The sequence below is a fragment of the Phoxinus phoxinus genome, assembly GCF_949152265.1.
Source record: "Phoxinus phoxinus genome assembly, chromosome: 11".
Lineage (NCBI taxonomy): Eukaryota > Metazoa > Chordata > Actinopteri > Cypriniformes > Leuciscidae > Phoxinus > Phoxinus phoxinus.
In genome coordinates, this window is record NC_136886.1 from 24,652,331 (window position 1) to 24,677,033 (window position 24,703).

At 37.1% G+C, this 24,703-nt stretch overlaps 1 protein-coding gene across 2 annotated transcripts; it reads right to left on the reverse strand.

Moving 5' to 3' along the window:
• Positions 1–13,832: 13,832 nt before the first annotated feature.
• On the reverse strand, positions 13,833–23,067 carry rhebl1 (Ras homolog, mTORC1 binding like 1). 2 transcript variants are annotated; one of them, XM_079629690.1, is made up of 9 exons: positions 22,867–23,067; positions 22,675–22,760; positions 20,301–20,372; positions 19,463–19,530; positions 19,292–19,374; positions 17,396–17,452; positions 17,259–17,306; positions 15,389–15,470; positions 13,833–15,219 (listed from the first exon to the last, which is right to left on the reverse strand). In XM_079629690.1, exons 1-9 carry the CDS (start codon positions 22,938–22,940, stop codon positions 15,127–15,129), a joined length of 663 nt encoding a protein of 220 aa, XP_079485816.1. In that variant the 5' UTR covers positions 22,941–23,067; the 3' UTR covers positions 13,833–15,126. The 2 variants fall into 2 exon arrangements, with proteins under 2 accessions (XP_079485816.1, XP_079485817.1); XM_079629691.1 differs by lacking the exon at positions 22,867–23,067 and having other exon boundaries at positions 22,675–22,860.
• Between the last annotated feature and the right edge of the window lie 1,636 nt (positions 23,068–24,703).

The window sequence follows — 24,703 nt, forward strand, 5'->3', positions numbered from 1 at the left end:
TCATACAATGTCAGTAGTATGCCAACGCATTGCTATATAGCCACATACTTTTTGACATTGTGCCATCATATTTTCGGTGGTTACATGAGAACAGTTTAATATATTAAAGTTTCTAACAACATTTAGAAGCCAGCATGTCCCCAATTGTCCTAATAGTGTAAACTTATAGTGTAAGTTTTGTATTTGTCAATTTTAGTGAAGCTAGATGAATACCTTATCAGTTTGACAAAAAAAAGTTATTTTTTTCCAGAAAAGTTGAAAGAAAAGAAGCTGAAAACTAGTGGGCTGAAATTGAAACTATATATATATATATGTATATATATATATAAATATAAATATATATATATATATACATTCTCATAAAACCATTAAAACTGCGGCACTAATAATTTTAAATATGAAACGTAATTTAGTAATATATAAAAAGTAGGAATTAAATATTTTAGTATTTTACTACATTTTCTGCTAAAATTCTCATTACCAAAATGCATCTAGATATGAATGTATGTTGTAATTTTAAAAAGATTAAAATTAAAATATTCTGAAAAAAATAAATGGATGTTCTACTAGATGTTTTGAAATGACAGAAAAATTACAGACTGGATATTTATTTGTAATAAAATGAAAATAGAGTGTGAAAAATGAAGTGTCCATGACTGATGTTGCCATCCTCCACAACATTTTTAAGGACCGTTTACACACAAAATGTTTAAATGAATATTGATTAAGAATTAAGCAAAACGTGTGCCAGAACCTTCAAGATGGCTGGTAAGCAGATCTCTTTATTTTTCTCCAGTTAAAAATGTTAAATTGTCTTATCAGACCATGTACACAAAAATACTGATTATCATTACTGAAAAAGGCACGTTTCCACATTTAGAAAAATGTTATATTAATAATTTTATATGGAAATGTACTTAGTGTCTGATTTACATTGAGTAAAAAAATTGGCCAAATCATCATGGCTTGTCTAAGGTTAGCAAAAAAAAAAAAAAAGCCAAGGTAGGCCTACCTCATCCTACGCAACACTACCGCTACAATATAAGGCCAGTTGCGGTAGGGAGAACGTCTTGGCTTACTCAACGTAACCATGGTTCCCTGAGAGTAGGGAATGAGACATTGCATCACTATCTGTCGTTTTGGTGAAACTCCTTTCTCCGAATATGCTGAAGCCTGATTGACTCCTGCTATTGCAACTGCAAATGTGCGCTCAAGCGCTATTGCCTCAGAATCTTTCTACGAGTGAGAGCATACATGTAAAGACTGAGGAGGATTTACACAGCAACTTATGCAATGTCTAGTTCTATACTCGCAGGGAACCATGGTTACTTTGAATAACCAGAGACATTCCCTTTCGAGGTAGGTCTCTCGACATTGCGTCTCGAAAAGAGTTGAAACGGGAATGAGTATAAACGCATGCCGTGGCAGGAGAGTGCCAAGCTCCCCCTAGGTCGGCCACCGGACCTTGTGGAGACACTTAACCAGTCAGCTGGCAATCAGCCAAGATGGCGCCGGCGCCTTCACCTTCATGGTTAATGCCATGGCATTAGACTAGTCCAATGCAATGAGAGGATATTGAAGCAACAATAACATATTGGTGCACTCACAACATACAATCAGCTTAGACAAGCAGATTACTGTACACAGCCCATAAGCGCATTATACATAAGCACAACACAGGTAAAAATAACAATGGCACACACACTCTGTGAGGCAGGCAGCTTCCAGCAGGAGGCCCCTAATAAACATTATAATACCAACACAGAATGCTGCAGGTTGTTCAGTTAATATATTTGTTCAAAATAAATAATAAAATGTATAGAGAGCCAGCATATAGTCATGTAACGAAACACAGGTGCAGGCACTATCGCAGCATACCAGACTATATGATTTAAGCCCCATTCAGATGGGATTAGTTTTACAAGGGTAGATGGGGTAATGTCATCTTACCACAGGACGTCTGTAATATTAATGGGCAATTTGCACGGGATAAGAAATCTCTGTAAAACTAGCAGAAGTGGGACGGGTAACTCGATTTACACACCGTTGTCCCTGTCGTCATGTAAATATCACGTTGCTTCCTGATATCAAGTGTGCAAACGCATAAAATACATATATATAACCTATAAATAAGCTGGGTCCGGTCAAACTATTTATTAAATAAATTCTGATTGGATTATGTTGGTAATGGGCACTTAAAGCTAAAAAGTTTTGTGCCTCTGACAAGTGCTTTCGACCTTCTTTTTGATCTGAATGGTATGCAGAAAACACTTGAGTTTTGCCACAGACTTGTCCCAATACCTAGAATGCACCTGAATGCTTTTTCAAGCGCCGTCATACTTGAAAAAACACAGAAAACTACTTTCAAACGTGTAGGATTGAAAATAATCCAAGATATTTGAAATGAACAAAGACATTTGCTTTACTGTTTTCTACCCCAAGGACCATTTGGAGTTCCCAAAGGCACAGAGGGGCTGATAGTGATCAAGGCCTGTAGGCCAAGATGTGTGTACTTCGGGGGTCTATGAATTGTCACACCTTGGGGAAAGTAATTATCTGATTGGTCAGTTTGAACGTCTCACATTTGGTTCAAAGTCACATGGTCAGGGAAAGGATAAAACAAGATTGTAACTGTTGCTCTTGTCTCTTTTATGCTCTGGCTCTCTTTTGATTCTCTGGGTCCCTTTCTTGAGTCTCTCTCTCTCTCTCTCTCTCTCTCTCTCTCTCTTTCCCTCTCTCTCTCTATCTTTCTCTCTCTCTTTTTCTCTCTCTCTCTCTCTCTCTCTCTCTCTCTTGCGTATTTTTTTAAACATATATGCTGGGTGCAATTAATGGTATAAGTTATCATCATCTCTTACATCTATTTTGTAACTATTTGAAGTGTAACCATAACCATATTTGGTCATTAAACCTTTTCAATTACAAAGGATGTGCTAACTAGTTTTGATTTGATATTGACTTTGAAGTGCTACCTAATTGCAATACAATATTGTCACTCTCTATAGCAACGCTCTCCCACATATTAAGCTATTGTAAACTGCACTTATTTCCGTCGATACAGTGACAGAGATTGTTTTGGCTATATAGCAGCTCTAGAATAAAGTTATTGTCCAGCTAAATTTAGTTTTGATTGATTGAATCACTTCCGTTGCTAACTCGACACCGCTCTAACAGAAAACACCCAATGCGCTCCGGCCCGCTCATCCACACAAAACAGTGCCTGCTGGCTCGAGAACGCAAACCCTGAAATAGATTCCAAGGTGCAAGCCTTGAATAATAAATAAAAAAAGGTTATCTCTGTAACAAGTACATCAGGATTTATGGGAAGTGTTCCCGGTTCCGGCTGACCTAATCTATGCAGCCTAACATTGAATTATAGAAGTCTATGTGTTGTGTATGCTAGGTCAAAGAGATGTTTTTTTTAGATTTGAACTGACAGAGTGTGTCTGCTTCCCAGACAATGTTAGGAAGACAGTTCCAAAGTTTTGGTGCTAAATAGGAAAAGGATCTACCGCCAGCAGTCGATTTTTTTATATTCTAGGTATTATCAACTGGCCGGAATTTTGAGATTGCAATAGACCTGAAGGGCTATTTGTTAAGAGCTCGCTCAAGTACTGGGGACTTAGTGCGTTGTAAGTAATCAGCAATATTTTAAAATATAGTCAATGTTTAATAGGGAGCCAATGCAGTTTTGACGGGACCGGGCTGATGGTCATACTTCCTGGTTCCGGTAAGAACTCTGCTTGACAGCAGCCATCAAGTGTTAGACAGTATTCTAGGTTAGGTTGAGGAATTATGTGAGGAAGTTTTTTGTCCAATAATTTTTTTTTTTTTTTCAGATTTAAGTAGTAGGAAATTACTTGTCATAACGTTTTTTTTATATCAGCAATGCATTCCGTTAATTTTGTGAATTGGTAAATTTCGTCAGGGCGTGAAGAAATGTAGAGCTGAGTATCATCAGCATAACAGTGAAAACTAATGCCATGTTTCCTAATGATACAGCCATGGTCAGAATTAATGGCACCCCTGTTAAATATGATCAAAACTGGCTGTAAAAAATACATCTGCATTGTTTATCCTTTTGATCTTTCATAAAAAAAAAAATGCCAAAATTCTAAGCTTTCATTGAAGTAAAATAATTGAAAGTGGGGGGAAATCACATTATGAAATAAATGGTTTTCTCCAAAACACGTTGGCCACAATTATTGGCACCCTTTTGTTAATTTTTTTTTGCAATCTTCTTTTGACAAGATAACAGCTCTGAGTCTTCTCCTATAATGCCTAATGAGTTTGGAGAACAACTGACAAGAGATCAGAGACCATTCCTCCATACAGTATCTCTCCAGATCCTTCAGATTCCCAGATCTATGTTGGTGGTGCTTCTCTTCAGTTCACTCCACTCATCAGGTCAGGGAACTGGGACGGTCATGGCAAAAGCTTACCGTAACAAACTTTTGTGTTGATTTTGATGTTTGTTTTGGATCGTTGTCCTGATGGAAGATCCAACCACGGCCCATTATAAGATTTCTAGTAACATTAAAGATCCAACGGTATATTAAATTGTACACATGAGGTACTTTTTATCCTTGTGTGCACCCAACCCATCTAGCGTGTTTGCTGCCAAAAGGCTATTTTTTTTAGTTTCATCTGACCACAGAACCCTGTGCCGTTTGAAGTTCCAGTCATGTCTGACAACTGAATTTGCTGGAGTTTGTTTTTGGATGAGTGAGGAGGATTTTTCTTGAAACCCTCCCAAACAACATGTGGTGATGTAGGGGTTGTTTGATTTATTTATTTTTTTAAATAGGCTTTCTGATCCTAAGACTCAACTAATCTCTGCAATTCTTCATCTGTGATCCTTGAAGACTCTTTGGCCACTCAAACGTTCATCCTCACCGTCCATTAAGGGATATGTCAACATGCATATGTCGTCCATTAAGATCCCATACTTAGGGATATTTTACTCGTAAAAAAATTCTAGGGGTACCAATAATTGTGGCCAACGTGTTTAGGAAAAAAAACATTTATTTCATAATGTGATTTCCCCCCAATTTTTAATTCTTTTACTTCAATGAAAGGTTAGATTTTTGGCAATTTTTTTAATGAAAGATCAAAAGGATAAACAATGCAGATTAATTTTTAACAGCCAGTTTTGATCATATTTACCAGGGGTGCCATTAATTCTGACCATGACTGTATCTCCCAAGGGTAGCATGTACACAGTGAACAGCAACGGTCCTAGTACTGAGCCTTGTGGTACACCATACTGAACTTTTGATCGATAAGACATCTCTTCATTTACTCCTACAAACTGATACCAGTCAGATAAGTATGATTTAAACCGCTAATGCAATTCCACTAATGCCAACAAATTTTTCGAGTCTATTTAAAAGAATGTTGTGGTCAATAGTATCAAATGCTGCACAAAGATCGAGTAACACTAAAAGAGAGATACAACCACGATTGGATGATAAGAGCAAATAATTTGTGACTCTAATGAGAGCAGTCTCAGTATATGGTACAGTCTAAATCCTGACTGAAAATCCTCGCAGATACCATTTTTTTGTAAAAAGAAACAAAGTTGTGAGGATACTGCCTTTTCTATCTTTGAAAGAAAAGGTAGATTTGACATCGGCCTGTATTTGACTAATTCTGTAGGATCAAGTTGCATTTTTTTAACAACCGGTTTAATCATAGCCACCTTAAAAGTTTTTGGTACGTATCCTAATGACAAAGATGAATTAATGATATTAAGAAGAGGATCTATGACTTCTGGAAGCATCACTTTCAATAGCTTTGTCGGTATAGGGTCTAACATACATGTTGTCGTTTTAGATGATTTTAACGAGTTTAGAAAATTCTTCCTCTCCTATTGCAATGAATGAATCTAATTTTACCTCAAGGAGACTACCCTGCCTGATGCGATACTGTAGTAGACAGTTGCATAGTTTTCTCCCTGATATTATCAATCTTGTAAGTAAAGAAGTTCATAAAGTCATTACTGCTGTGCTGCTTGGAAACGTCTGGGGTTGAAGCTTTATTTTTAGATCTAGAGTACGATTACGACAATGAGTAGGTCCTGACACGTGTTGTCTAACTCCAATAGAGTTCAATAGAGAGAATGTCTTTAAATGCCAATCCCAATGCACCAACAATTAGGACTTTATCTGAAGCCAGTACTAACTCTGATAGAAAATCAGCAAATTTTTTGATAAAGTCTGTATGGTGCCCTGGTGGCCTGTATACAGTAGCCAGCACAAATCTCAAACATGATTTATCATTTACACTAGATAGTGTTACATTAAGCAACAACACTTCTAAATAATTATATTTAAAACAAGACTTCTCAGTAATTCTGAAGATATTACTATAAATTACAGGAACACCTCTCCCTTTGCCTTTTAGATGAGGCTCATGTTTATAACAGTAATCTTGGGGGGTGAACTCATTTAAAGTAATGCAATCGTCTGGTTTTAACCAGGTTTCTGTCAAACACAACACATCTAGGTTATAATCTGTAATCATATCATTAACAATAAGTACTTTTAAAGTAAGGGATTGAATATTCAGCAACCCAAGCTTTATCATTTGTTAATCTGTATTATATCTGTTTTTTATTTGTTGAACATCAATTAAATGTTTACCCTTAAATGGGTTTGGGATTTGTTTTTTGTATTTCCTAATTCGGGGAACAGAATTTTAATTCCAAGACGCAGCCAAACTCCAAGTGGAGTGGGCAGGAACACCTGTAGCGCAGTCGGTGTTCCTGCCCACTCCACTGGGAAGTCAGATGGATGGCTTCTACTATCCAATGCGAAAGTTTGCTTTGACACTGGATAACCTTTCTTATCTCCCTCGAAGCAGATGAACAGTTGCTCTGACTCGTCGAAAATGACTGGTTTCTAACCACGCAGTGCACGAACAGGACACGGCGAATGCTTACATGTCTTTCATCAGAGATCATGCCGGGAGAATCAACTGCTTGAAGCGTTATAACCTGAGCTCTGAACGGCGTTGAAAGAACTTAGGTATATAACCACGTCCAGGCGCAAGCCTCATCATATATATATATTTTTTTTATTTTTTTTTAACTGACAATAGTGCTTACCACAAGTTGGTCATATTAGAGGGATGAGATGATATTAGCCTCCTTGTGCCTCCTCCTTCAAAATTCTTATTGCCAGGACATTTGAATATGATGTTGACAAGCCGTTATAATGTCTCATGTTCTATAGTACGTTGCTGAGATAAGCAAACACCTATGAAAGTAGACATATTTGAGGTCCAATCTAGCCCCCTGACCACTCATGTGCTGTTGGCTCAATGGGCTCATTGAATGAATGTTTCGATAGCACATAAATGAGTCTGCCCTATTTCAAAGATGAGGCAAAATCCCCCTTAACAAGCAGGGGGACGTGAGAAACAGACCTCACCCCCAATTTCCACCAACTGCGGAACGGCTGCGGATCCTCTCCGGAACGGCGGCGGAGTCAATAGGTTTCCATTAAAGTCACTGACTGCGGAACGGATATGCAGAGGAGCTTCTATTTTTGCCGGATGCCGCAGCCGTTCCACAGCAATTCAGCAAAGCGGTCATTCAAATATTGCTTTTTTCACAGTAACGCAGAGAAAAAGCGTTGACAGTGCTGGTGTCTTACACGTGACAGGACTTATCAATATAATGCCCAAATTACAATAGTGTGGTGGTCATGTAGGGATCACCAACTACTTCACAACTTAAAAGTGCTTTTCAAGGGAGAGTAAATTACAGGCTGGGTGCGCCCCTGTGAAAGGTGGGCCCATGTTTGCTCCTTCATAGGGACTGCGAAGCAGCACACTGTGCCTATGAAGCAACCTCAGAAACACTCGTGATGAGGGCTATATGAATATATAAGTAGACATTCCCCAGGTACACTGATATAATCAGTCCTATGGTCAACTTGTGAGAGGATCTGTTCCAGTCCAAGCAGTTTGAGGGAGGGAATTGATAATGCACTCGTAACGCTGGGGCGTTTCATAGCTCCATAATGCAGTTAAAACTGGGCAACCAGTGCATTGTATATGTAACCCGCCGCTTCCAGATGGGAGGCATGTATTGAATTAGAGACCCCTCTGCATTCTGTCTTTCAGCTTTGTCATCTTTCAGTGGAACATCATTTTCCTCACGTTGAGAGCGGTTGGCATTTCCGCCACAAGTTTTCTGGTTTCATTTCTGGCTCAGGCCCAGTCGCGCTGAAAACCGCGGCATAGCCGACAAGAGAATATCGAGCAGCCTGAGCATTTTGTGCTTTGTACTAGACCACCGCACTAAGATGGGGGGAGAGCTGCCCCCCTTATATCGCATGAATGAGTGAGCGACTGGAACTTCTCTGTGCACTGTACACGACTGACCGCTCCTGTGGTAATTGGCAGCTTATATTCTGTGAATGAGTGAGCGTTTAGAGAGAGAACGTGGGAGCTGAGACTACATAGCTCCTTTTAGGCCTTCACTGATGGCAGAAGAACTCATGTAGCACTGAATCTGCGTGGGCGCAGCTCAGGTAGAGGCAGCGATTTCCGAAGTTTAGACATGGGAGGTTTAGGTAAAGAAGGTGTAGAGGCTATCCTATAAGCCTTGGCATCGATGGCTTGATGTTCTCAACGCGTAGCAGAAAAATCCTGAGTCCAAACATTAGAGCTCTTTTTTGGTGGCGTTCCCGTTTATCATAAAGGTAAAAAGGATAAGTTACATAAAATGGTACTTCACCCAGTGCTAAGTAATAAAGTGCTGTTGGAAAAGTCGTCCCCTTGGAATTATAAGGTTCTATCTGACATTTTTGCCAAAACTGACTTGTTCACATATTCTTATTCTGTGACAACTTAGGGGGGTGCTACCCCAGAAATTCTGGGGGGTGCTACCACAGAAACCGAAAATTCTTGGGTCAGCAGCATGTGTCCAAGTTTCAATCTTATCCGTTTTATTTAATCAGAAACGATCTGACAACAGGGCTTTCAGTGTAAAATACCGAACTTGTCCTTTGTTAATGATTACTTTAGATAAATGTGCGTGGTCCCGACCACGGGTTTGACCTGAAGCCATTTTAAGAGAAGTTAAGTTGATCGACTGGCATCTTTCATGGTGGTCAATCATCCCTACTAAAGTAAAACATTGATTTAATTTCTAGAGGAGGCGTTTAAGGGGACTTATATATATATGTCTTTGCTTGTACGTGTGAATACGGCAGATCCTAGATATTTGGTCAAATTACCTCTGAATTGATGACTGGAACTGACGAAGTGTGTCGTGCAGCCTTGAGAGAAGGACCGCAGAGCGATATAGCTTCCTGATCTAAGCGGGTAAAATATAATCAGAGTTTAAAAGAATAATCAAATATTCGTTCACTTTAATGATACCCAGATATCATTAAAATATTTTTCATTCATCATGGAGTCAGATGAAATAACGAGTCAATACATGTGAGAAAATATATTGCATTTAATCGTGTTGTGCAAATACGCAGAGAAACCTTCCCCGTTTCATTGGAAACCCTCTTTGGACCAATAGACGGCTTACATTACATCATAAGAAGAATGGCGTCTTCGCTAATATTAGTCTCTCTGTTTATCCCGAGGTTTACCATAGTCCGCCAGATCCAGATCTGATGAAGGACCTGCGATGGACACGACGACAACGCAGCCCTGAGGTGTCAACTAGTCTCTCCCCTGTGAAGGCCTCCTTCCCTTCCCTTTACCTCTGTACAGATAAAACGTTATCAAAATGATTTCAGTTCGCATGTATTCGTGGAAATGACTAAAAATTCTGTATTATGCAGGCCAGACAAGTAATTTGGTGATGTTAATTTGTAAAAAAAAGACTAATTTTGTAAAAAGACAGTGTCGTGTAAGTGGCCAATAACCAATGATTTTTTGCAATGGAAGTGAATCAATCAAAAACTAACTTTAGCTGGACAATACATTTATTCTAGAGCTGATGTAAAGCCAAAACAATCTGTTACTTTAATTTCCTATTATCACAGTAAAGCTGCTTTGAAACAGTCTATATTGTTAAAGGCACTACATAAATGAAGGTGAATTGACCAGAGAGCTGCAGAGGAACAGCAGTCCAGGCACCGACCTCTGAATATCTCAATGGCGAGCGATAGGCGGCTTCTCGGAGACAGCACAGCAGATTGTGAGGCAATAGCGCTGTAGGCAATAGGTTGGACCCCAGGATACCAGCATTTACTTCTAGCATTTTGAGCGCTGTTGAACGGATTCAATTGCTTATAATAATCAGGATAGCAGGAGAACCGAGCAACAGGAGTTAGAATCAGAAATCGATGTAGTGGAAAAGGCAACGACGTCGTCCGTGACAGAACTATCACTGATCAACTTGTGAATGATTTTCTTACAGTTGTGCTGTCACTGTTTAGTGATGTCATTGTATGTTCCGGGAAAACTTTTAATTGCTGTTTTTGGACCGGAAGTGCTAAAATGCAACTCGTTTCCGTGTTTTGGCCTACAAAGTGATGTCATACCTGCACCACTCTATTGGAATAAGTACTAGTACTGGAAATAAGTACTATCTTTAACTGTACCTATTAAAGAATAAGCAGTAGTAGCAAATAAATAGTCAAGTCACCTTTATTTATATAGCACTTTTTACAATAAAGATTGTATCAAAGCAGCTTCACAGTGATAACATGAAAATAATACAACAAAGTTTGTTTCTAGAATAAAATGTGTCATCGTCCACCTTAAGTAAGGCAGATCAATAATATTGTTGAATATTAAATGTCCCCAACTAAGCAAGCCGAAAGCCAAGGCAACAGCGGCAAGGAACCAAAACTCCAGAAAGGAGAAAAAACCTTGGGAGAAACCAAGTTCTCCTCTGGCCAACAAACGAACAGTGTATGATTATGATTCAGGCAGCATTACATGTCAGAAGTCAGATTGGATCAGAACATTCAGAGTATTTGTCCAGTTCCATCTGGTTGGAAGTCGGAGTCATCACGCCGGTATGGAGACGAATTTGTTGAGGATCAGTGCCGATGGGCTGTCGTGTCGTTGGCTGTAGTATAAAGAAGCCTACCTAATGGAATAAATAGTAACTAAAAGGTAATTAGTATATACTAGTTCATTTTAAGGATTAAATGTTAAAACGGCTTTCCAAGCCGCAATCGAAAGGAGCTCATGTTGGCTGTGTTCAAAATACACTGAACAAAATTATAAACGCAAATCTTTTGTTTTTGCCCCCATTTTTCAAGAGCTAACTCAAAGATCTAAGACCTTTTCAATGTACACAAAAGGTCTATTTCTCTCAAATATTCTTCACAAATCTGTCTAAATTTATGTGTGTGTGTGTGCACTTCTCCAGATGAGTTTCTGGTCCGAAAACCAGTCAGTATCTGGTGAGACCACCATTTGCATCTCCTTCGCATAGAGTTGATCAGGTTGTTGATTGTGGCCTGTGGAATGTCGGTCCACTCCTCTTCAATGGCTGTGCGAAGTTGCTGGATATTGGCAGGACCTGGAACACGCTGTCGTATACGCCGATCCAGAGCATCCCAAACATGCTCAATGAGTGACATGTCCGGTGAGTATGCTGGTCATGCAAGAACTGCGATGTTTTCAGCTTCCAGGAATTGTGTAGAGGTCCTTGCAACATTGGGCCGTGCATTATCATGCTTGCAACATGAGGTGATGGTCGTGGATGAATGGCACAGCATTGGGCCTCAGGATCTCGTCACGGAATCTGTGCATTCAAAATGCCATCCTTAAAATGCACCTGTGTTCGTTGTCCATTACATACGCCTGCCCATACCAGAACCCCACTGCCACCATGGGCCGCTCAATCCACAACGTTGACATCAGTAAACCGCTCACGAGTATGCAGATGAGCTTCCTTGAAACGGTTTCTGACAGTTTGTGCAGAAATTCTTTGGTTATGCAAAACAATTGTTGCATAACGTTGCAAACGCCTTTGGAGATGGCTTATGGTAGATAAATGAACATTAAATTCAGGGGCAACAGCTCTGGTGGACATTCCTGCAGTCAGCATGCCAATGGACTTGCATAATGGACAATGCACAGCTGCACTACTTTCTGAACTTTAGCCAGCTCCTTTGTTTCCTGTCTGCCATTATTGGAGAAACTGATTAATCCAGATGTGCCTGACCAACAACAATAATCAGACACACCTGGATTTATCAGTTTGTCCAATAATGGCAGACAGGAAACAAAGTAGCTGGCTAAAGTTCAGGAAGTAGTGCAGCTGTGCATAAAGTCCATTGCACGCTCCCTCAAAACTTGCGACATCTGTGGCATTGTGCTGTGTGATAAAACTGCACATTTTAGAGTGGCCTTTTATTGTGGCCAGCCTAAGGCACACCTGTGCAATAATCATGCTGTCTAATCAGCATCTTGATATGCCACACCTGTGAGGTGGATGGATTATCTCGGCAAAGGAGAAGTGCTCACTAACACAGATTTAGACAGATTTGTGAAAAATATTTGAGAGAAATAGGCCTTTTGTGCATAGAGTACATCTTTGAGTTCAGCTCATGAAAAATGGGGGCAAAATCAAAAGTATTGCGTTTATAATTTTGTTCAGTGTAGTTCATATAACCTTATACAGTGCACTATATGAGGGAACAGACATTAGTAGGGGTGTCTACGACCCCTCTAAAAAATTAGTGCATTTATTTAATCCCATAATACACCTTAATAATGAGCCCCAGCAGTTCGGACTAGCAGGCAGCCACAGGGCGGAAGTGAGGAGTGGAGCCGATTTTCTTTTATTAAAAAGTCAACAAGCACAACGGATAACTCTGCGAGTTGGCTGTAATATTCTGTCACGATGTAGTGAACTATATATTAGTGTTTATCTGCCAAAAATATTGAAAATAAAAATATCTGTGCTGCACACGTCTTTCTCATTTTATTATTGAAGTGAGAATTTGTTATTCTACTTTATTGTAGGCTATTTTCGTGTGGTAAAGTCACTTATTTTTTGGATAGGGTGTTGTAAATGAGCTTCACAATTACTGTATGCTTTGTATTTATTATTTATAAATAGCCTATAAAACATGATTGTTTACATTCATGAACATACAGGGGTTTTTTTGCATTTATGAAAATATAGATATTAATTTCAATCATATGCAGAAAGGCCATGATACAATGGGCTTAAAATCAAACAGTTTTTGTGTTTTAAGTTGAATTCTTTTTTTTTTTTTATGTTTTTTTTTTTAAATCAAAGCCGTTTATATTTTTTTAAATATCATTGTTTTTCATATAGAGAAATGCAGGATTCCCTTGTTCAAGGCTATATGTCACACTCTGTCTATCTATAAGTATAATTTGTAACAACATGAACACGAAGGAAATATCATCACATAATACAGTCAAATGGTAAACTATAATACGGTAACATTTTAATATAGGCTATATTATTTATTTAAAATAAAAATAAAGTTGTATTTTGTATATCGTTTAACTAACAATGAACTATTGATTGTGTAGCTGTTTGTAGATATCTATTTTGTAGATATCTATCTGATCAATTTCCATGTGAAAATAGCTTGCATCTAATAAAAGAAAATTGCGTGTATAAGCTCCGCCTCTGACTCCCTCTGTGGCTGCTGGACTGAAACTGCTGGATACCATTGCGGCTTTAGATACCCAAGCACTGTGAGCGTCCCACCGAATTAATTCCCGACTTTCACCAGAAGATGGTGATCGCAGCCCTTCCAGCGTGGATCGAACAACATAAGTATGACAAAATAAAACCACACTCAAAATTAAACCATATTCTCCAACGATTCATTGTTGGAACGGAAGAACAAACAGAAAACATTCTTTAAATGTTTTATTTTTCCACATACAAAAATTCCATATACAGAAGTCCCTAAAATTATAATGAAGGCTGTCAAAATTATAAAAATGAAAAACCTGGCACCCTGAACTTCACAGGAAAATGAGGTGGTCGGATCTTAAAGGACCTTTGGACTTCAGTAATGCTAAGTCAATGTAGTATGGGCTAGGAAATTACATGATGGTATTCGTGTCATGGTACTATTTAATATCGCTAAAAATCACTAAATAGGAAGCAGAGAGAATGATGCAAAAGATATCAAAAATGTATTGGAACAACATTTTTCAGTAGCCGGTGTATTATCAGTCTTAACTGCTCTAGAGAGATATTGTTGGTGATTAAGCTCATAAGACACCACAGGGCAAATTGTTGATCATGAATTGACTGGTCCTTGGTAACTATGTAAAAATTAGCCCTCACAAAAGGCAAATGTTCTGTATGAAGTTTAGCATTATCCTGAAAAAAAGAGTATTTATTTAATGAGGACTTTTATATGCCATGGGCAAGTTCATTTCTGGATCAAAGCAAAACAATTCCAACAAAATGCAAAGAAATAAAATAAAATAAAAATGCTAAATCTCACAAATAGCATTCTAACAAAGTTTTAAAGATCTCATATTTACTTTATACTGAAGGTTTAGAAAGAATACAATTCTAGCAGTCACTTGATTGTGTATAAAACCACCGGTGGTGGGCAAGAGTAGATCTTTTTGGGGTTCTGTTTACATCATCTCAAATATATATATATATATATCCACACTGTTCACATACTCCACTAGGAAGAGGAAAGGAGCAGCACAGCACAAAGTTGTCATATGTGCCGTCTTAAATTACAGTCTATATAAACTAAATTTCAACGGACTTCCTATTTTATTTCTTTTGGTTACACAAGAGAAGTAAAATTAGTAAATATGTGTCAGAGGGAGAGCAAAAAATAAAATAAAATCAAAATGAGAACAACTGTGTATTGCTGAGATAAGATAGTAGTTGCAAACAGGTTAGTACCTGTCAGATTAAACATGAAATGTCAGTCAACCTATCAAAGCTGAAGGTTACAGAGATGGGAGATTTTAAGTAAAACCTTTTACAGAAATTTGAGCTTCAAATAGCATCAATATTTAATTACCAACACAGAGTATGATTTTTTGGAATAATGTTTGTTGACGCATCTGGAAATTAATCAGGAGAGGACCTATGTTTGAACTGCTTCGTTATAGTTAAAGGCAAGGTGATGTGTCTTTTAACTTCAGCATGTGAGTTTACTGCATGCCTTACATCACTGCACACTTCTTCTCCTCTGATGGGGCGTTTCCATCAACCTTTTCCATTTCCAGAATAATCCTCTTGAAAACCTCTACAGCTGTCTGTAAAATGAAAGTTATTTTAAGAAGGAGAACATATATATGCAAATATTTAAACTGTACAGAAAACACATATATTATTACAGAAATGTATCAACAAAACAGTGCAATAGTTTTGTTAAACTAACTGTAGGCAAGCAAAAGTTCCTATTCAAGATAAAGTAGGTGTTACCTGATTTTCCTTAGCGGACGACTCCATGAACGCAGCACCCCAAGAATCAGCGAGCTTCTTGCCCTCTTCTGGTTTAATCACTCTAAATAAAAAACAAACAAAAAAGAGAGCATGACAGAGTGGAAATGCTTTGCCTTCCACCACAAAATGGTAGAATTTTTTTTTGTGGTCTGAAATGTGATAAAAATTGAAGAACTCCTTGTTGCTGCATATATTACATATAAAAGCACAAAAATGCATGAAATCATATTTATGAATTTAATGTTAATAACTTAATTACAAAAAAAAAGTGTCATTCATTTTGCCATACATTAACATAAAATACAATTACTTTTTATAACATTCAAGAGCATCTAATGGTTATATGGCAAATGAGACAAACGAGAGAGAGAGAGAGAGAGAGAGAGAGAGATGAACAAGTGATGCAGATTACCCTTCTGATTCCTGCTTTTAATATTTATTTCACACTGGTTTTAGTTTTCTTTTTTTATGAACCATTACTAATGTTTATTTAAAACATTAATATATAGGAAGAATATTATATACACAATTTAGCAATTAAAGACACAGGCATTTAATGCTATGTGTCTGAAATTCAAGAAGCGTGGGAGCCCTGTTTGCAGAAGTACTTATTAAATAGAATTTAAAATGACCGAAAAGCAATATGACTGGCTGGTTAAAATTGAGATCCAGTATGTCTTATGGCAAAAACATCAAAGGCTTTATAATAGCGCTACCTGTCAAGACTGATGGGCGAATGTTCGACAAGTGGTGGGATTTGAGACTATTCTACCAAGTTTAAGTAAGGAATAATTGACGACAGGCCGTTGAATTATTATAAAAATAATGCACACCCGAGGTGGTAATGCGGTCACGACGCGAAGCGGAGTGGCCGTTACACCTCGGGTGTGCATTATTTTTATAATAATTAAACGGTCTGGAGTCAATTATTCTGCTTATACTACAGTTACCACACCTCGAAATATTGTTCAGATGATGTATTTCAAGACGTTTGTAAAGTTTTTGTCATTAAAACGCTCTTGTATGTAGGACTAATTCCTTGCGCATCTAAACCCATGCTCCGTTGCTAATTCCAAAACGTCATTTAGAGTTAGTAACGGAGGTTTGAGTAATGCTGGACACACACGTAACGACTAGACACATTCTCTGGCTGTGAATGCAGCAGATTTTAAACACCGCTGTGAACCGACTGAACGCGCTGAAAACGCGTGCATTATTAGTCATGACTCATAAGTATCAAATTACATTCATAACCGGCCTTAGAGAGAAGCATGTGCGTCAATATTATTATTTATTTATTAATTCAATTCGTTTTAATTAATTCGTTCATTCTTTTTTTCTATTAGTGACAGTAGACTAGAAGACTAATAAATGAAACACAAAGCCCTTTTAACAAGTATAGGCCTATCAATTTTATTTATTTGTTATATTATCTTCAATAATTACGAAAACCCGTGCAACAGGACTATCAATTTATTTAAATATTCAGTTTAATTTTTTATTGATTATATAGGACATTGAAAATTGCAGATCAAGCGCAGGGGCTGCAGTTTCTCTTGTTATGAATTGTATCCTATTGTCCGTTATTACAGTTGACTACGCGAAGTGATATGGAACTGTAATGAGGTCAAGACGTGCCTGGAACTACTTTAGCCGTGCGGTTCCCTGAAAATAATTGCACACCTCAGAACGTTCTACACAATCTAGTTCTATAAAAATTTAAAATAGAACAAAACCAAATCGCCAAACACCATAAAAAATAAAAATAAAAAATAAATATATATATATATATATATATAATAGGGTTCAAGTGCTTGGTCCCTAAAGGTGAATATATAGTTATGCTTACCTTTCCATGTGAAGGTCTTTTTTGTTCCCAACAAGAACAGTAGGTACCCTGGGTAAATATGTAATATTTATGACTACATGTTTTATGACCGCATGTAATATTTTGACCATATGTTCATGAGTTTAAACCACACTTACTGTATCTTTCCAACCATATCAAGAAGCTTGTCATGTAGAACCTGCACAACTTCAAAACTGAAAACAGAGCGGATTATGTTTACATTTTATTGGCCTCTGGAAAATATTCAAATAAGCATCTAGACAATCAGAAGAAAACATAACCCATATCAGAATATAAGGTTAAATAAAGGTACTTTTTCTCAGCCAATACTAGTGTTAGTATAATGGTATTGAAAAATAGTACAATGGTTTTGAAAAATAAAAAATATTAATACAATATGATTTTTTTCTTTTTTTTTTTTGCTTTAAAACACAATAAAATATATTTCTGGTGCCAATCGTGTTATTGACCAGTGTTTCCCTGGGCGAAATAAAGCCTGTCAAGAACCAGCCCTGTTTCTCCACAGACTTCAACTGATACTAAAGTTGATACAAGGTGATATACGTGTCGTTTATGTGACTACATAACCAGTCCAAAAACAAATATATTGTGTCAGTGTTTGTGTAAGCAGCACTTCTGCATTATGTTGTACACGGTACCAGAAGTCATTCTTGTGTCTGGCGGTAAACTGTCGGTAATCTCTTCAAGTACTTGCTTAAGACTGAGACTGAAACTGAACCCGCAGATCCATTCTCTCTCATGCAATTTAACATATTAAGACCTACCGAGTAATGCATTGCAATGTTATTACATTGCTCAGAGAGACTGGCATAAGGCATTAGTGGAATCGATTTTTCCAGCCCAGAACATTAGTCAGTAACCTGCACCAGAACCATGTCAGAGTAAAAGGGGTCTTGACAGAGCCAGTGCTCATGTTTTCAGCATTCTATTTTAATTTTTGGCAGTTATATTTATATCTATAGTATAGTATATGGTGTGGCAGTCGTAGTGGTTACAATAAAAAAAAAAAGATGTTGTCATATTTCAAATGTTTTTTTATTTTATTCTACTAAATAAGAGTATGTTTACACAACAATGTGCTAAAAATAGAAAAGTTTATCCTTTGCGTTTTCCGCATACAAACGATATTGTCATCTTCATTTATATAGCGCTTTTAACCATGTAGATTGTTTCAAAGCGGCTTTACAGTGATAAACGGATCATTTGACACTATTGACAACAACATTCTTTTAAACAAACGATATTGTCAAAACGATCCCTGTTCACACATCCGTGAAAATTACTAAAAAGCCAGTGGGTGGCAATGTCATTTTGTAAAGAACACTACGTGCTTGTACACTGAACAGGTAATACGAACGTCTCCGTTTTCTCAAATTCACATTTTTGTTGTTTACATGGAGACAGTAGCGATATCATTTTCAAAAGTTTGCGTTTTCCGGTCCCCAAAATGCAGATGTGTAAATGAATGGTCAAAACGCATTAAAAAAAAATCCCATTTTAATTACTATACTAATGCAACAGTTTGATACATGTACAAACTAGAATTAGTGCACATATTTGTTAAGATTTAAATATGTTATCTTATCGCACATTTAAAAGAGAAATTCTCAAGATAAAATTTTGGTCATAAATGAGTTTGAAACAGCATAAAGATGACAACCAAGTAAAAGTACCACAGATCAGATGCATCATATTTGTCCATACAAGCTCATGGCCAATAGATTATGCTAAAAAAATAATAGAACTGGCAGAAAAACAAAGTCGGAAACCTAAAAAATATGCAAACACAAAAACAAGACTGGGTATATTGATGAATCCAAGAATGAAGAACAAAATAAACAAAAGAGTGATTACATAAGCATGCAAGTTTGTTTATTTGTATTATTAACCAGTCACTTAAGAAAATGAAATGGTCAGAAGAGACCAAACATTTAAACATTCCAGTTGTATGACTAAAGAAAACAAAACATAAAAGAATAATAACAATGCAAGGAAGAAAAAAAAACCCTGACCTTTTCATTGAAGTGACAGAGTACACCAGAACGTAACCATGAATATCCATAGAATGAGACTGGGGGAAAATGGAATACTCATCCTAAACAGAAAAGGGGAGGGGAACAACTGGTATGAAAAATGATGAAAAAAGAAAAAGATTTAAACAGAAAAATTGTAGGGGGTCTTACCTGTCCAGCAGTGTCAACTAACTGGAGATTGAAATCCTGGCCATTCACAGACACCATTTTATTAAAAGCTTAAAGACAAACAAAAAGATTTTAAATTGGGGACAATGGGGACCAAATGTCATGTAGTTGTATGGATTTCCACAATTCATTCACCATACTGAGAACACACAAGCAGGAATTAAAACTAAATTATAAATTACAGAAACACATAAATTATATGACATTTCAGTTTTTCAAATTTCATAATTAGTTAAGCGGACAGGTGTCACTAAACAATAGCAGCAACCATTACTGATCACTTGATAAAATACACTAATAACACACTTTTGTTTACTCCTTTTTATTGAAATTAATTACTATTTGAAAATAACCAATGATCTGTTAAGCATTATGTAACAATGTTTGTTAATGAATAATGGATGTTATAACATGTAATGCACACTAAACTTGCCTAAATATTCAAATAAACGAAAAGGAACAAGCAAAACTATAAAAATAGAAATTAATAATAATAAACAAACCATATAATATGTAGTTCTACAGACTAAAGGACAGGGATATTTCACATGGAAAGAGGCATAGGTTCTCCCACATTAGTGCCCGCTGCCCATGATCCAATGATTGATTGTGCCCAAGGCACCACACTGGCCAGAACCGGCCTAGCCCACTCTCAAACTTTTGTACAATACTGTGTTTGATGCTTCTACATTATACAACGGCCTTAAAACTAGGATCTACTAGTTGCTGGCTACTAAATGCATTTGCCCATCATGGCATTTTAGAGTCATGCAGGCTATAATATTAGTAATATAGTAGGTCCAAGTATTTCAGTACTCACTGTTTTCAATAGTAGGGTCGTAGGAATCTACAAATTGTCCTTCTACAAACTGTATCGTGAGGGAGGATTTTCCTGTTGTAAAATAAATCAAAATGATTATCAAAGTAATGTTAAAAATAATTAGTAACAAAAACAGTGACAGGTAATTATATGGGTGTTGAATGACATTAAATATACATTTTATAATAATGGAAAGAATTGATAACTAAAGTAATGGAAAAGTGTTGAGAAAGCTGCTTACTGATCAAGCCACATTATGTATATTGGTGTGATATGTATATGCATTTAGCCTATATGGTGTAATCTTCTTCACACAAACACATGTAAATGTACTGATACTGTTTTTTAATGGACCCATGAACTTCATAAATACAGATGATACGGAATGTGCCATCCTATTGCAACCTCTGCCCTATTCAGGGTAAAAGTTTCTCAGTCATTTTCATGGGTGCGTTAAATATGACACTGGCTTGATACACGGCATAATGCATTGTGAAAATACACATTTTGAATGCTAATACCAATTTTGTATGATTCCATTAAGTCAACAAAGTATGGGATAGTAAAAAATAAGTTGCCTTTTCTTTGTTCCTTCTGCCCAATTTCTTTTGAACCTTTTTAGCGTACCGTTTTGAATGAACCCATTAACTTGACATATGGGTAAATATAGATGGGTCGGGCAGTCGTGGCCTAATGGTTAGAGAGTCAGACTGGTAATCCGAAGGTTGTCGGCAATAAATGACTGAGGTGCCCTTGAGCAAGGCACCTAACCCCCAATTGCTCCCCAGGTGCCACAGCAAAAAATGGCAGCCCACTAGCGGATGTCTGTTCTCTAACTTGGATGGGTTAAATGCAGAGGACAAATTGCGAGTATAGGTTACCATACTTGGCCTTCACATGCCACTTTCAAATCTTATTGAACCTTCTGCCCATTTCCTTTCGGCATCTCTCTGTGTTAAATATGATAATGAGAACTGATACAGTGTGACCTTGTATCAAAGTACAAAGATTAAACAGTTTGTTCATAATGCATTGAACAAACAAAGTACAAAATTATAATAATATATATATATATATATCACATTTGAGCAATTAACTGCACAACTTTCCCCTAATTGATAATACAACTGCTGCCATTGAGCACTGTATTTGCTTTCCCATCTCTTTAATTTTAATGGATGCAAACAATATTACACTAATGTGCTTTTACATTACCAAAACTTTTACATGCAGTGAGTCATGAAGTTAAATGATAAAGCAAGAGAGATATAGTTTGCTGCTCTCAACTCGCAGACAACCTGCAGACCTAATGGCACCAATCAGACCTGCCATTTCAAGAGGCAATACATGTCGACCGGCGACCCGGCGTGCAATATAAAGCTACCGGTATGCATAGGTTGATATTCATCTACAAATACACAGTTTCCACATAAAACCGAACATGGCTAACATAAACAAAAATGAATCTCACTTATGGTGGCTTCAAATATCTACATAATAAAGTATTATTAGAACCATTTGGTTTTTAAATGTTGATTTCTGAAATGGCACAGTAATAATTCTTCAAATTTGGCATTTGTGAAAATTATGGTTTATTCGTATTGTCTCAAATGTAAATAAAGTTTATGGGCTAATTAAAACGTTGAAGGAGAAACGCAGACTCAAATTGCCTAGAGAAGATGCAACAGGACAGCTTATTCTTTGTTATCATAACTTACATGTCAATTTACCAAGACCATTAAAAATGTTACAGTGAAATTCGAGGTCTACTCATTCTGTATCATCCCAAAAACGTGATAGGGCACAACACTGTTTACCATTCCAAAGTGTCATTTTTTTACGTAGTACGTACCCTTGAAAATGACCGAGAAACATAAGAGCAGAGAAAGAGCGCTTTAAATCTTTTTATGGACACAGCGCCATTCACATCGACACGTAGCGTAGCGTCATTTTAAGGTGGAACGGAAAACGATATCTTTTTAGGTAATCGAATAATTGGTTAAAAAGGGAGTGCATCGCGTTACATATTAATATTCAGACATGCCTACATGTCACTAGAATTGCCCAATTGGTGATATTTGAGTATTGTTCGGCATATCGCGCGTGATCTGACTGAAGAACCACGTTGCTAATTCTTGCCAGCACCATGCGCTTTTCCATTATGTCGCCAAATGCTCCTGCGCGGTTAGAAGCTTGTTGACAGCATCGAAATAAATACGTAAATTTGTATATACCTAAACCGTTAAGTGGCTGGATACCAGTAAACAGCTCAAATGAAATGTAACGTTAATGAAATAACGGCAAGAACCCTGCTAACTTAACGACTACATAACATCAAATACTTCCTACTCAAAAATTTCTGTCAAACACTTACCAACTGAACGATACCCCAATACAGCAATCTTTCTGTATTTAGGTTGAGGCATTCTTTGAAAATAACCTTTGAACGTCAAAACCAAACTGGAGGTTAAAAAAGAAATAGTTTATCAAACATTAGAGGTCTATCACGTGATAACAACAAACTTTTCCACGCCCTCCAGAAAGATCTTCATCATTGTTTCTGTACCATAAAATGAACCTTTCGGTTGGTGGACGCTGTATAATCAAAAATATTTTTCTTGGGAAGTAAACATTGAGCATACAGTGACGTCTTAAAACTACGACGAATGACCTAAAATGCTTATTCACTGCAGTAGCGTGTCTTCTTCTTCTAGGCTTAATAATAGCGGTTGGGACACTAACTGTTGGCGCATTTCCGCCACCTATTGGGATGGAGTGTAAAGTGTAAGCTATTTCTTTTTTGATTTTCTTCTACATGCTATAGGCTATTCATGCATATATGCACTATTCAATGTATATCCACTCCAATGTGAGCATGCACCCACAAAAAGACAACTCACAACTGTAAGTTGTGACTCTAAGTTTGTGTATTCTGAACAAACTGAACAAAAAGTATTTATATAGCATGGTTTGGGTTGATAATGATTTCCCACTCAATCTGTGCAAATCACAGTAGTTAGTGGTAGGCCTTCTGTGTGCAAGGCAGCCGTGCTTAGCATGGAATTACCATGCTGCCACTTTTATAAAGCTTCATAGTTTCATGGCTATGTTTTGGCCAGTATTATAAAAAAGAAATACCCAAAGCTCATTGGGTATTTATCTTCCAGGATACATAGCCTTTTAATATTTACTTTTGAAAATTAGGATTATTGCATCTACCAATTCAGACATTGTATTCAGCTCCATTACAGTTCTAAACACAGAACCTTTCCAAAGAAGTTTCTATTTGTAAGATGAGAATTGTTTTATAAAAGCAAATGCAAACAATACACTACAATCCATTTTTTAAAGCAGATTTACAAGGTCGTGACTGTGGGTCACGTAGTGCAGTGATATCTTGCTTTTACCCATTTACTTTACACATCTCTGTAATTGGTGGGCCATTAAGGCTAATCAATCATTATTAATCCCGCAATGTTTAAAACAAGACATGTAGACCTCCTTTTAGACAATTATATTCACAAGACTAAAAGCCCTCCTGCATTCCCCTGTCTGACAGGAAAGGTCTGCATACAGTTCCTGAGGGGTTTCGAATCTTGGCACTCAGTAAGGGGAGATTCAATTAAGTCTCACATTCCCTTAATGGGCGGATTAGAGCATTGAAATGTGCACAGAGCCTACAAATCTTTGCTATACAGTATGACGCTCCAATGGCCACCTGCTTCAGTAAAGAAAATCTTTGAGAGTTTCTTCCTTAAAAGGAAAACTTCAAATTTCAGGCTTTGCACAAATTCTTCAGTGTTATTGGAATCTTAGGAGTTAACCGTGACTTTCTCCAGTCCACGTATACTTCCCTCAGTCAATGATAGTGGTGGCTGCAGTTGTCAGGAGCAGGGAATGCTAGAATTCAAGTGATAATGCACCATTTAAAGAATCAGATACAGTTGGGAAATTCAAATTTCAAAATGAATTTTCAAAATTCAAAATGAATTCAAATTCAAAATGAATTTTGCCTTCTTCAGGGCCAATTCAAAATTCATTTTGAATTTGCCCTGAAGAAGGCCAAAGAGGCCGAAACATGTTGGCATATGTTTTTTAATGGATAGCCAAGTTTAAATAAAGGCTTTTTAAACTTATATTCCTTTTGAGTGCCTCAGAATTACTGTTTATTTGGGAAACATTTTGGATCTCCAAGCTGAAGAGCACCAAAGGAACACACCTCTCAACACCCAAGTAGCACTCCTAGTAACTCATTTGTGAATAAATATTTGATATTTGAAATGTCAATATTTGGTTGACCCATAATGAGTGACTGGCAAGTATAAACACTAATTTCTCAGAAAATTGAAGAAGTAAGATTGCACCCAGACATAGGCAAATACCTTTAAACATGAACGGATTAA